Source organism: Genypterus blacodes, unplaced genomic scaffold, assembly GCF_046128005.1.
Source record: "Genypterus blacodes isolate CSIRO-AG114 ecotype Tasmania unplaced genomic scaffold, CSIRO-AGI_Gbla_v1 ptg000029l_1, whole genome shotgun sequence".
Taxonomy (NCBI): Eukaryota; Metazoa; Chordata; class Actinopteri; order Ophidiiformes; family Ophidiidae; genus Genypterus; species Genypterus blacodes.
This window is the reverse complement of record NW_027466842.1, coordinates 6,942,722-6,956,636: the sequence shown is the minus strand read 5'-3', so window position 1 is coordinate 6,956,636 and position 13,915 is coordinate 6,942,722. Positions and strand designations below refer to the sequence as shown.

Below are 13,915 nucleotides of genomic sequence, written 5' to 3'. Positions count from 1 at the left end.
AACATGTTTTTTGAGGAATACCTGGAATATGAAATGATAACAATTTTTCATTACGAAGATATTTCAAGAAAACAACCTCACCGGGTCATTTTTGACCCACTTATGCATCTAAGGGTTAAAAAATTAGGCTAAAAAATACATTAAATCTATATTGTCTATTATTTTATAGTAATAATAATAATTTATTAAGCTTTAATTTGATTTTATGTTTGTTTTATGTTGAAATTGTGTTCACCTCTAAAATTCACCAATAGAAAGAAAACAGGTATAGTTATCAGTAGACGCATGAATAAAGACATCTTTTGTCATCACTGCTCATTTTCATTCCTTAGGTGTGTACCTGTGATAGCTCCAGGGTCAGCACCATGGACAGCAGGGACCGTCCAATCCACAGGGATATGTCACTGAAGCTATTTCATCTGCAACAGCTTGTGGCCCTGCATGAGAGGATAGAGGGGGAAATGTTGAGTACTGCTTGCTTTATTAACTACTGAGAGTGTCTGCCTAGGGTCTCCACAAAGCACTTTGCACATCTGCTCTCTTTGATCATCTTGGTCTGAACCTTTCAGACCCAAACATTTTTGTTGGTTTTTGATTCTCAGTTGTGGCATGTCATTGTAGTTGGATAGACTACCTACCATTTGTGACAGTTTGTGGCAGCACCTGATTTTGATAAGATCCATGTTCCATGACCCATGTCATCTTGTGTGCATTGACTTCTACGTTCACTTATAGATTTTTCATTGAGTTTGGAAACAACTTTTGATGCCCTGACAGGCAATCTGAATAAATCAATAAAAAATTCCTGGATGATCAACCGCTTCATCTGGAAGCACATCAAATCTGAATGGGTTCATCCCTGGTCCATGCTCCACTTACCTAAATTACCAAACCATCCTGGCGGGTGAAAAAATACCAACCTTCTTGGCAAAGGTAAATGTGACAAAGTTAGAGCGGTAGCGCTCTCTGGTGGCGCGGCTCGTGTCCTACAGCGCGTTCCTGTGCGCAGTAGACGGCAGCACAGCACTGCTTATCATTCCTCCTGTCAGTACCGCGCTGCCTGTTCCCTGAGGCGGTGGGTCTAGAGCAATAACCCGCTTACACACAGCACCTCCGAACAACAGCCAATATGGTGAGTAAACACGGACAGATTAGTGAGTGTTCCTGCTTTTGTGTATTTTATTCTTTAGCTGCGGCGGCCGTAATGTCCACGTAATAACCTTCATTTTATTCTAGTTTACTTGTGAAACCATAACCGAGCCCGTAAGGTTCGACCCGAACAGCCGCTTAAGCCTTGACACGTAATGTAGTCAGATGTGTTTGTGTTAATAAAAATGTTGTACTGAGTAAGTACGCAGAGCCATGCGACGGAGTAGGCTGGGCCGTGGCCTTCACTGCTTGGCCCGCTGTGACGATCGGAGCGTCTGATATCAAGGTGGCACAGGAACATTTATGGAGCCGATACAGCGTGTGACAAAACGCACAGAGCCTTGCAGGGTGTGACAGGGAGCCCTCGGGCCTGTGGTTAAGAGGTTTAAGTAGCGAATCGATAAGTCTGTGCCGGTTTATGACTGTTAAATAACATCATCGCGATTAAAGCAGCACCATTTTATGTTTCTGTAACAGTGACGATGCAGGGTAACCGTGCCAAGGCAGCTTAGCCGGCGTGCTAGCTAGACTGATCCAGTAAGGAGACAGCCGCTAAATGACATAATGACGGAGCGTTTGTTTGGCAAGTGCGCACTTAAAGCGACAATATAGTCCACAGTGACTAACACGTAAGCGTATAAGACAAAAGGAAAATTAACCATCAAAGGTGCAGCTAGTTCACTAATCAAAGTCTCTGTTCATATAGCCAAAGATTAACTCGATTATTAGTAATTCATAAGGATTATATTCTGAAATATATAATTTAGTTCTGAATATGTAATTCATAATTTTGCGACATCATAGTTATAAAATGACATCATTGTTGTGAGCTCATAAGTCTGGATGGCTTCACAAATGATTGTCATTGATTGACATTACAAAGTACAGTTGAACATACATTTACTAATTTTGTATGAACAGTGTAAAGGGAAGTTGCTAGTGTCGTCGCAGGTGTGACTAATGCTGTTTGCCAGGTTTACCCAAGACTCATGAGGCATCATGAGTATCCAGCTCTGTAATTTATGCACACCGGCATTTACAGTAAATGCTGAATAATTAGTGTAAAATGGTACAGCTCCTTCTCTCTGCCACAGTGTGTGGCTGGAGACTCAGTCATTTCCCCATAGCTCAGTGAGGGGCCATGCGGTGAGTTCTTTATCCAGCTCGGGGGTTCAGTTTCGTCCTCTTCTTTTTTTAGCTCAGCGTGGAATGGCTTCAGAGAAATGGCAGGTGGCACACAGTATAGAGCCAAATATGATAAACTAAATCAATTGGATATTTACTAAGTACACCTCCCTCCCTTTCTCCCTCCCTCCTTCCCTCCCTCCCTGCCTTCAGGTGAACTTCACAGTGGATCAGATCCGTACGATCATGGACAAAAAGTCCAACATCAGGAACATGTCCGTGATCGCCCACGTGGATCATGGGAAGTCCACCCTGACGGACTCCCTAGTGTCCAAGGCGGGTATCATCGCTTCGGCCCGAGCCGGAGAGACTCGCTTCACGGACACACGCAAGGACGAGCAGGAGCGTTGCATCACCATCAAGTCGACGTATGTGGTTTAGTGAAACCTCAGCTGTGTGTCCCATTTTCATGTGTAGAAACAGCTGCTGCCTCACTTTTAGTCACAATGTGGAAAAAATAAACTGAATGACTCCTTGGCTCAATATGTCTGCCTCAGCTGAATAAAAGGAGCTGCTGGCCTGTCAGAGTGTCGAGTTACATGATCGTTTACTATGCTGTGACTTGTGAAGACAGCGCGTGTGGTGCGAAACGGTGACGATTTTTTCTGTCATTCAGGGCCATTTCCATGTACTACGAACTTTGTGATAACGATTTGGCCTTCATCAAGCAGTCTAAAGACGGAAACGGCTTTTTGATCAACCTGATCGATTCTCCGGGTCACGTTGACTTCTCCTCTGAGGTCACCGCTGCCCTCAGGGTGACTGACGGAGCCCTGGTGGTGGTGGACTGCGTCTCAGGTACATCCTAAATCATATTTGACCCCTTTGCCTCGGCATCCAGCACCTCAGATGGTTTTCACTCATTTGTGCACCTGTCCTCCCGGCAGGTGTGTGCGTGCAGACAGAGACGGTGCTCAGGCAGGCCATCGCTGAGCGCATCAAGCCCGTTCTGATGATGAACAAGATGGATCGGGCCTTGCTTGAACTGCAGCTGGAACCAGATGAGCTCTTCCAGACTTTCCAGCGTATTGTGGAGAACGTCAACGTCATCATCTCCACCTATGGAGAAGATGAGGCAGGACCCATGGGGAACATCATGGTGACGCACACGCTCAAACGTCATACACGCACTCAGTCATATGATGACTTGTAAATGTTTGCCTAATTCTCAGAATTCTGGGCTTCTTTTGTTCAGATTGACCCTGTAATTGGAACAGTCGGGTTCGGGTCCGGCCTCCATGGCTGGGCGTTCACCTTGAAGCAGTTTGCTGAGATGTATGTGGCTAAGTTTGCCGCTAAAGGATACGCTCAGCTTGGACTAGCAGAGAGAGCCAAGAAGGTGGAGGACATGATGAAGAAACTTTGGGGAGACAGGTACACACACTGCTGCGCACACTAACATGTCCAGATCCAAGATCCAGAGCTGAGGAGATCTATCTTATGTTGTGCAGTAACTTGAAATACCCTTCTTCAGATATTTTGATACAGCTGCCGGCAAGTTTAGCAAAACTCCGAACAGTCCTGATGGCAAAAAACTCCCACGGACCTTCTGTCAGCTGGTTCTGGACCCCATCTTTAAGGTGAATGGACCTACAGCTTAACAGTATGATTCTGTCACTGCTAAACCCTAACACACATGTTCTCCTCTTCGTCTGTAGGTGTTCGATGCCATAATGAACTTCAAAAAGGACGAGACAGCCAAACTGATCGAGAAGCTGGACGTCAAACTGGACACGGAAGATAAGGAGAAGGAGGGAAAGCCTCTCCTGAAGGCCGTGATGCGCCGCTGGCTTCCTGCCGGAGAGGCCCTGCTGCAGATGATCACCATCCACCTGCCATCCCCTGTCACCGCACAGAAATATCGCTGTGAGCTGCTTTATGAAGGGCCAGGAGACGATGAGATCGCCATGGGTCAGTAGAATACACACACACACTCTTAAAGGTTCTGGCTGTATTTCGTGGTGACCAAATCCACATGATCTCTGTCCCCCTCTCAGGTATCAAGAACTGTGATTCAAAGGCTCCCCTGATCATGTACATTTCAAAGATGGTTCCAACCACCGACAAAGGTCGTTTCTACGCCTTCGGCCGCGTGTTCTCTGGCTGCGTGTCCACTGGCCAAAAGGTGCGTATCATGGGACCAAACTTCACCCCGGGCAAGAAGGAGGACCTCTTCATCAAACCCATCCAGAGGTGAGTCCCGTCTGTGAGAAACCAGAGAAGAAGACCCCAAGATCCAAACTGCTTCCTATCTTATATCTTAAACAACCTTTGACTTCTCCTCTTGCACTTTGTAATTTTCTTTCAGGACCATTCTGATGATGGGCCGATATGTAGAGCCAATTGAAGATGTCCCATGTGGGAACATCGTGGGTCTCGTTGGAGTAGACCAGTACCTGATTAAGACTGGGACCATAACCACCTTCGAACAGGTAGAGTAGTGCTTTGTCTTGTTCTGTAATATAAGAATAGGAATAACAATAATGTGTAGGATGTTGACATGGAATGAAGTCTATACTGTAGTGAAGGTAATGATAAAGTAGTCCAGGGGTCTTCAACTTTTTTCAGGCCAAGGACCCCCAAACAGATGGAGAGATGGAGTGGTGACCCCCTACTATATATATTGTATAAAATTGTGTTTTATATCAAACTGGGCCTGGTGCCTAGTATAAACATAGATTTTCTCATCAATGTCTGTTGACCTTGGACTAGTTTGGAAGTATTCAACAGGTTTGTCTTTTAAGTGGCTGTGGGTTGTCTCCAAGTGACGCTGCAGCTTTGATGGCTTCATAGATTCGTTTGACAGCACAGTAGACCATACTAATAATGTTATACATTATTAGTAACATTTGTCCACATTTGTCCACCGCTGATTCTCCACCCAAACCAGCTGAATAAGCGTCTTCTGCGTGAACATTTACAAAATTTCAATATCCAACTCTCACATTTTGTATCAAAATGCCCTTCAATTCAGCAACATGAGCTTCTTTTTTTCTGTATACATTTTCAGTGTCAAACTCACACTAAACTCACAATTTCCCTTCAATTCCCTGTAGTTCCCATTTCATCTGTACTTCACATGCATTCAGTCTGTTCTGATGTTAGTGAGATGACAGTGAGTGTGGTACTGTATTCATGAGGAATTAAAATAGTTTTGGAATGTTCCTGCAGTGAAGCACGTTCGCTGTCGTACAGTTTTGAGATGTCTTCCTGTTTGGAAGAACATACACTGGATTGAGTGGACATGACGGCTTAATTCTACAAATTCAGCATTCTGCCTTTATGTTGTCACAATTGTTAAAATGCATCCAAATGCTGCTTTTTTCCCAGCTGTGACTCATCTCTGCTTCTCTCTGTCCTGCCTATATCTTTAGTAGACCGTCAACATGCCCCCCCTGTTTTCATGTGAATTGGTCGAACAACAAAAAAAACGTGTCGAACGAGACAAGCACACACTTGTCATTCACATTCGTAAATTTTTTAATTCCTTGCGAAAACAGTATATTTGTTTCCTTTTATCGGGGCTATTTTCCACGATCATCGTCAGGTCCGGCGTGTGCTTGCTAGCCGAATGTTAGGGTGTCACTTAACCAAACATGACAGCAGTGTCATTAGTTGGACTGACAGCTGATTGGCTTATAATCGTTTTGTGACAAAAGGTGTCAAAAAATGTCTGTGAATTTGTTTGGTTAGAAATTTTAACAGCTTAACCAAGTGACGTGTTGTCAAATGTACGTATTCTTTGAACCTTTTGCGAGCTACTCAGAAACGGCCGACGAGCTACTGTTGGAGACCACTGATTTAAAGACATTTACATGTGTGGGCAAATTAATTGGTTTTGAAAAATAAAAAAATTGGCTACTCAACCACAATTTTGCGACCCCTCCTGCAGTACCTCCCTGGACCCCCTAGGGGGTTAAAGACCCCTGAAGTAGTGCATTGTTAATTGCCACACGGAGACACAACTTTCCATCATATCTCCACCTGTAGGCCCACAACATGAGGGTGATGAAGTTCAGTGTGAGCCCTGTGGTCCGAGTCGCTGTAGAGGCCAAGAACCCGGCCGACTTGCCCAAGCTGGTGGAAGGTCTGAAGCGTTTGGCCAAGTCTGACCCCATGGTGCAGTGCATCATCGAAGAGTCTGGGGAGCATATCATCGCTGGAGCTGGAGAGCTTCACCTGGAGATCTGCCTGAAGGACCTGGAGGAGGACCACGCCTGCATCCCACTGAAGGTGAGTGGACTGAGGTGTGGGCGTGTGGAATAGGATCTCTTACTTCTATACTATTACTTCATGTTCCTCCAGAAATAACGGTTGTTAAATTGCATCACTAAACCTGTTTCCTCTCCAGAAATCAGACCCCGTGGTGTCCTACAGGGAGACGGTGAGCGAGGAATCATACCAGATGTGTTTGTCCAAATCCCCCAACAAGCACAATCGGTTGTTCATGAAGGCCCGTCCCCTCCCCGACGGTCTGGCCGATGACATCGAGAAGGGTGATGTCACCGCACGGCAGGAGCTGAAGGCCCGCGCTCGCTACCTGGCGGACAAATTCGAGTGGGAGGTGACAGAAGCCAGGAAGATCTGGTGCTTTGGTCCCGACGGGAGCGGAGCCAACTTGTTGGTCGACGTGACTAAGGGGGTGCAGTACCTTAACGAGATCAAGGACAGCGTGGTGGCTGGATTCCAGTGGGCGACAAAAGAGGTGGGTGTCAAATTTGTAATGAGATACGCAAAGGTGTTTGTGTCATTATGCCACATGTTCTCTGCATGCGGTGAAGCCTCTTTAAACCTGCTCTCCTCCTCGTCCTGCAGGGGGTGCTGTGCGAGGAGAACATGCGCGCCGTTCGCTTTGACATTCATGACGTAACCCTGCACGCGGACGCCATCCACCGCGGCGGAGGACAGATCATTCCCACAGCACGCAGGGTGCTGTACGCCTGCCAGATCACTGCTCAGCCACGACTCATGGAACCTGTTTACCTCGTGGAGATCCAGGTGTGTGACCCAAAACAAATCACAACTGTCAAAGCTAAATTGTTAAATGTTCAATCAAACAATCAAAATAAGATGATTGTAAACTGTGACAATTTTTATGATAAACGGAGAGGAAAAGTTTCAAAGCTAAATCAGTATTTATGATTATTCCACATGGAGAAATGTAGCCGGTAATGCCTAAACATCAAAGACAAACTGGAAAATACTTTCATTTCCAGTGTATACTTGTGTCAGTTCATGTATCCACACAGCTACACAACATCAGAATTGACTGGCTTCTTATGTCACAAGAGTATTTTACGTTTAATAAGTAGATCCTCGTGCTCGTTCACCTCACAATCGGCTTGTTGTCTGTCCTGCAGTGCCCAGAACAGGTGGTCGGTGGGATCTACGGGGTGTTGAACAGGAAGCGAGGTCACGTATTTGAGGAATCGCAGGTGATAGGTACTCCCATGTTTGTGGTGAAAGCGTACCTGCCCGTCAACGAATCCTTCGGTGAGTTTTTTAGTTTTGAGTTTCCTGTAATGGACGGGCTAAGATAAGAATTCCAAAGCAAAGAGATTTCACGTTTCCTCATCTGATATTCTCCTGTATGGTGTATGTCATCCCTCCAGGGTTCACGGCTGACCTGCGCAGCAACACAGGAGGCCAGGCCTTTCCTCAGTGCGTGTTTGACCACTGGCAGGTTCTGCAGGGAGACCCCAGCGACAGCACCTCCAAACCCTCACAGGTTGTCGCAGAAATAAGGAAGCGCAAAGGTCTGAAAGAGGGCATTCCTGCTCTCGACAATTACCTGGACAAACTGTAAACTCTGCCCCTGGATTAGAAATACCAAATCAATTTCCAAACCCTACCCCATGGGCACAGTTAAGATTTTTGCACAGGCTTAAAGACACACCGCACATTTTATTTTGACTTTTAACAGGAGGGAGAAATAACGCGTATGCGTCCGTTTCAGACAAGTGGAAGTTATGATGCTTATTGTTTCATTTCACAGCTACACTAAGTGCCTAGGGCCAGGGTTTGGGCAACATTTGGGGTAAAGCAGTCACATCAATTCTATCTCATCGTTCCCCCTCCCCACATATGCCTGATTGGGGCTGTACAGTGCACTGTGAGACCACTGCAATAATGCGTATTTACGGCCAGATAAAACCATGGAAATTACATCAAAGTGTTATTGAACTGGATCAGACCTTTGCTCAGTTGCCATCATGAATTAAAAAACTCAACCTGAAATACTCAATGACTCATACTTTTTTTGTTTGTTCCCCTTCGAAAATGATCAAAGAGTAAAAAAGCAACACGACAAGATTCTGACTTAAATCAATATTTATTTCAAGTTACATATATGTTAATAAATGCCACTTTAATATACAACCCTTTAACTTCTGCACCAAGAGGGAGAGTTTTTTTTTCCACCCGCACCTTTTTCTTTTTTTTCCTTTTCTTTTTTTAAACAAAGCTAAAAAGGAACAAATGAATTAGTCTGCATCCATAGAACGATATGAACAAATGCAAGGCCAAGAGTGCAAGATATCATGAGTATAGGCAACTACCAAGCAGGAACATGACAGATGATTCGTCTGTGCACACAAACCGCACGTTCCTCATAGAAAGACATAAGATGTTTGGTTCAGATTCTCCCAAGAGTTCATAAAGCCAACAAAGTGCTTGAGTCTATGGAACTTAAGTGCTGATGTGGAATCGAGTGAAAACACTGGTCTGCACTGAACAGTCGGAAGAGTCTTCAGTCCAAATGCAGATTGTACTGTGGCTTAAATCAAGATTATATCCTCGGACGCACCAAGGGTTTGTTACACTGGGTGAATTTGTGGCGGATGTGGATTCGAGTGAAATGCCAGTCAATACTGAACCATGAAAAGGATCTTCAGGTTAAACAGGTTAAACTGTATGCGTTAACACTAAATAACAGGTTTATAATGGTCTGTGACGTCCGGTTCGGTGAGTATTAAGCATAAGAGTTCATAAGTCTTCGGTGGTTAGAGTTTATGTGGAACTGAGTGAAATGCTGGTCAGCCCTCAACGGTGAGAAGAACTCCTCTATGACTGACAGACACCAGTAAATATTGTAAGTAGAAACACAACAAAAATGTTAGAACAAAGAAAAGTATAGTTAAGTTTGGTTCAGATTTGCTGAATGCTGATTTGGAGTCTGTGGAAGTTACAGTTGATGTAACATCGAGTGAAATGCTGGTTTGGAGGCGGATCTTTATCGAGGCGAATTGGAACAAACTACAGTCCTACAGTTCTGATTCTTCTTTGCACTAGCGGGGGTCGTACGGTTAAAGTAAAGTTCAGTGTGTTACGCTTCACGTCTTTCATCCACAACAGTGACATGAATACTGTGATCAGTCTGAGAGGCCCCTCCCCCACCCCCGTGGAATCGGTTACAGTCATTACGTCTGCTTGCATCACTCGGACAACAAAATAGGATAAAAGGAAGCCGTTGAAAAAGACAGAGACAGTGTTTTCAATGACAAGCTACACCCCATGTAGTGACAGAACACCTCGAAGCTACATGTTTTCCCACGTGGCCAATTGCAGCGCACTGTATGGAGAGAACAATGTGAGATGTTGTCTGAGAGACCGGCCTAATACAACTGCTCTGGTCTGACCCCGCATGGAGGACAGGTTATCACATTAGATGGAAAGTAAAAGCCGCATCAGGAGGGGACTATGTATAGAAGATGACCTCCGGGATCTGACCGTCCTCTACTGAGGTACCGTTGTTGTTGCCCGCCGCATAGCAGAAGGTGAAGCAGGTCTTTGTGCCGGTGGATGACGACTCGTGCGTTACCTTTCGCATCCCCTTAGTCCCGTAATGAGAGTCTGGACCCTGAAATGCAGCACAGAGTCACAGCTGAGTGCGGTAGTGGATAAATACTGTATACATACGCACACCGAAAGTAAGCATGCAGTATCTGTTCTTGCGAACGCTGTGTGTACCTTAAGTGTAGCGCAGGCAGTGTAGTTGACGTTTGGCAGTATTTCCACTGGCTCTTTGAACATGACTCTGAACGTGTTGGGCGATCCATCACAGCTGAAGCCTGTATCATTCTGACCGAGCACCGTGTTGCTGTCTGTATGAATGATCTGTAGGTAGATGCGTAGATGCGTGCGTAGATGCGTGCGTACACACACACACACACACACACACACACACACACACACACACACACACACACACACACACACACACACACACACACACACACACACACACACACACACACACACACACACACACACACACACACACACACACACACACACACACCTCATCACATGGGGAAACAGGAAACATTTCAGATGCTGACTGGTTGAGGACAATACCTGTATGTTGACTTGGTAGTCTGTAGGTCCGTGTATAGACCCGTAGAGCCCGAACCCGACCACAAATATCCTTCTGTTTACTGAGAATCTGAGTGGCAAACGGAACCAGAATCACGTTCCTCCGTATCTGTGACGTTGAATTTTTGACAACTTTCATCATAGTCATGTCATACACTACTCGCTTCTTACCGTATGCGGTCGCTTGTCCCACTGTAGCCCCAGCGACTCTCCACCTGTCCGAAACGTGTGATGCTGCACTCCTTCCCACGGAGGCAGCAGCGAGGCCGGTCAATGAACTCCACACGAGGCTTTGGGTTGACTGTGAAGTGAAGGAACAGACTCACAACCTCTCTGTCCGTCAGAATACTGGACTGGGCCGGACCTGAGGGCAAGACGACATAACCCCCCCCCAAAGATGAAGATGAAGAACACACAGAGAGATGAAAGTAAGAGTCAGAGTTACAGTTTCAATTAGTTCCTGTTCACCTGCAGCAAACTCTTCGATGGTCATGAGAGGGAAGCGGATCAGAGTGAGGGCTTTCCCCAGGACTTTGCGTTTGTTCTCGGGCGTGGGCTGTAGCTGCTGTCTGTGAGCCTCCGCCTCAGCCCAACGCACCGCGGCGCCAAACAAACGCACCTCTCTAACCCCAAGAGTATCCCTCTCCAACACTGCGACTAAGGTGTCTGAGGGAGGGAGAGAGAAGAAGACACACGCAGTTAGACCACATCTCTGAGATACAACACGGCAATGAATGTTGTTAAGAGGAATGGCAGCCTTCAGGACCAAAAAAAGGCAAAAGATTACCCAAATCAATGTCTGTGAAGCCTTCAGCAGCAAGAGCATCCCCAGTGTTCTTATCAATGTTTTCTAGACAGAGGCTGGCAAGCTGAGGCTCATCAAATAACCGAGCCTGGAACGAAGAGTAAAGCTTCTGTTTTTCTCTGCAGGGTATTGAGTTGTAGCTGTATTAAGTTGTAGTTGAGCCTCCTGAGGGGAAACTGACCTGTGTGAGGAGCATGAAAGCGTTGTCGGCTCTCAGGTTCTTCTTGAGGAACTCCACACAGTGAGCCTCTAGTGCTGGTACTGCATACTTCTTGGCTGTGTAGAGGGTCGTCATTACGGTCTCAGGCCCGATCTGGACTTCATCCGAGTACAGGAACCTGGAGGAGGTGGACAAGTCATTGAAACTGCTTTATTCAACACAACTACTGGTCAAGACTAAATCATTCACATCTACATTTCATTTACCAGATTGATGCCTCCAATACTCAAATATTCGGCTGAAAATAAAACAAACACCGATGAAATCGCGCACACACACACAGTTTCTTACTTCAACAGGGCTAGAAAGGCAGCAGGTTCCACGTCAGGCAGCTCTATTTCTGTGGAAGTTGTCGCCATCCCACCATTGAACATTGCATCAAACACTGCGCTCCCCACGGCGAGAACAAACCTGACAAGTGGACAGTCAACAAAGACCTTTAGACATAGTCTATACAATACAGACTGACAGCCATTTCCCCCGCAGTCAATACACCCACCTGTGTGCAGGTATCCTCTGGACCCCCATTCCTTTGCCAACTAAGAAGTGAACGTCACTGAGCACCTCGTTGTTGAAGAGGAAAGCAAATCTCTCCTTCACGGTGCTTTTCGTGGCCTGCCAATTGTAAACCGGCTCTCGGTACACCAGCACAGAGGCAGCAGCAGGAGCGGCGGTCGGTGCGGCTGTCGTGGATGCGTTCGACGCTGCCGTAGTTGCCATGTTGGACGCCGGAGAGGCCATGGCTCCGGCTGCTGCAGCGGCTGCCGCAGAGGGCTGCTGCAGGGAGTTCTGCGCAGTCGGCGGAGCTCCGGTCGAAACGCCGTTGCTGTCGCCGCCAGGCCCCAGCTGCGGGTTCGTACGTCTGGCTGCTCCTTGTGCTCCCCCGGTCGAACCGACCGCTCCACCGTTGGATGCTGGCATGGAGAATACACTGTTGCTTGGTTGGCTGTTTCCCAAAGGACCCGGGCCAGAGAAATTAAGGCAAGGAGGCCTGCCGCTGTTGTCCCCAGCAGCCATCTTGGACCGAGCGTAGGCGTAAACAACGCACTTCTTCGCTTTTTGGTTTTGTCGCAGGCTCATCTGCAATCTGCTGCCGCCCGGCGTTGATTATTCACACTGCAAGCTGCACTCTCCTTTTAGAGCTCAGGGGCGTAGCCAGGAATTATGAGCACAGGATGTCATACTCCGAGGTCACTGTTAATGACGCTATGACCTCATTCATTGTGCATATTTTGTGTCATTTACATTTTCTCTGTTAGTAGAGAAAACATGCAAACTAATAATATTAATCACTGCTCTGTTGCATGCAGGTGTATGTGTAAGCTGACAGCGAGTCAGCATGTACACTTCCTGGGCCCTGAATGGGCACAATGACATGCAATGCAGCAATTATCAATGTTATTAGCAACACCTGTGTTTTAGCACAGGGTAGGTTTATTGTCTGAAAACTGAATTCACATTTGAAACCAAGGGGCTGCTCACAGGAGGAAAAATAGAAAATAAATGTATTTGTGGCTTCAGCAATTCAGTCTGTCACAGCTGCATGCTGTAATACAGTAACAGGCATATATTAATTGTATAGAAAATGCCAAAATCGTATGCAAATTTGTAAGTAATATGCATATGTGTGCAGTGTAGAATAGGCCCCTTCCATTTCAGATATTGTGGCTGTACACTCACAGGTGTAATTACTAACATTAAATATGGCTCTATTCGGGTGAGGCAGTAGCCAGCATTACCTAGAGTCCTGGCACAATCGAACATATGACAAGTGATAATACCATTACTCCCAAATGTATTTCTGCTGTTATGTCTTGTAAAAAAGCTGTCATGACGACAGCCAATTGGGACACAACTCCAATTTCTTCCCATTATCATTATCATCAGTGTATTTGTTGAGCAGCAAACATATTCTGAAAGGCAGCAGCATTTCCTATTTATGTGGCTTAATTGAGATTCTCAAGATCTGATGAAGAAAATTTGAGTATAAAAAAATCTGAGTAATGTCAGGGTGTGTCCTTAATGACTTGCTGTTTTCGTTTATAAATCCTTAAGAAGGGCGTCAAGTACATTAGCATACTCTCACCGTTTTCATTGAATATTTTGGGACACTAGGCACGAGCTCGGCCCACCTGCCATTCGTTAACGGTGACGTCAGGCGGCACTGCGCGGCACGCGTGAGC

At 46.1% G+C, this 13,915-nt stretch overlaps 2 protein-coding genes across 2 annotated transcripts; one reads left to right on the top strand and one right to left on the bottom strand.

Annotated features, from left to right (window-relative positions):
• The first annotated feature begins 988 nt into the window (after window positions 1-988).
• On the top strand, window positions 989-8,574 carry LOC142993939 (elongation factor 2b). The gene is made up of 14 exons (XM_076144524.1): window positions 989-1,132; window positions 2,488-2,702; window positions 2,951-3,132; window positions 3,222-3,433; window positions 3,530-3,708; window positions 3,809-3,914; window positions 3,993-4,245; window positions 4,332-4,527; window positions 4,643-4,766; window positions 6,325-6,567; window positions 6,686-7,039; window positions 7,150-7,332; window positions 7,695-7,827; window positions 7,947-8,574. The coding sequence occupies exons 1-14, from the start codon at window positions 1,130-1,132 to the stop codon at window positions 8,138-8,140; spliced, it is 2,577 nt and encodes an 858-aa protein (XP_076000639.1). The 5' UTR covers window positions 989-1,129; the 3' UTR covers window positions 8,141-8,574.
• A 72-nt stretch (window positions 8,575-8,646) lies between these two features.
• Window positions 8,647-12,781, bottom strand: btbd2b (BTB (POZ) domain containing 2b). The gene is made up of 9 exons (XM_076144525.1): window positions 12,232-12,781; window positions 12,024-12,143; window positions 11,694-11,850; window positions 11,495-11,600; window positions 11,176-11,373; window positions 10,879-11,071; window positions 10,690-10,777; window positions 10,303-10,449; window positions 8,647-10,192 (listed from the first exon to the last, which is right to left on the bottom strand). Exons 1-9 carry the CDS (start codon window positions 12,747-12,749, stop codon window positions 10,031-10,033), a joined length of 1,689 nt encoding a protein of 562 aa, XP_076000640.1. The 5' UTR covers window positions 12,750-12,781; the 3' UTR covers window positions 8,647-10,030.
• Window positions 12,782-13,915: the final 1,134 nt, after the last annotated feature.

What these genes read in the sequence shown, in the direction of transcription:
- LOC142993939 (XM_076144524.1), top strand. An exon ending in AAGAAACTTTGGGGAGACAG is followed by an intron (nt 3,709 to 3,808) that starts GTACACACACTG and finishes ACCCTTCTTCAG; the next exon opens with ATATTTTGATACAGCTGCCG. An exon ending in AGACGATGAGATCGCCATGG is followed by an intron (nt 4,246 to 4,331) that starts GTCAGTAGAATA and finishes TCCCCCTCTCAG; the next exon opens with GTATCAAGAACTGTGATTCA.
- btbd2b (XM_076144525.1), bottom strand. Translation starts at nt 12,749, where the DNA reads ATGGCTGCTGGGGACAACAGCGGCAGGCCTCCTTGCCTTAATTTCTCT. An exon ending in CTTTCATGCTCCTCACACAG is followed by an intron (nt 11,601 to 11,693) that starts GTCAGTTTCCCC and finishes TCTTCGTTCCAG; the next exon opens with GCTCGGTTATTTGATGAGCC. An exon ending in GGGACAAGCGACCGCATACG is followed by an intron (nt 10,778 to 10,878) that starts GTAAGAAGCGAG and finishes TTTGCCACTCAG; the next exon opens with ATTCTCAGTAAACAGAAGGA.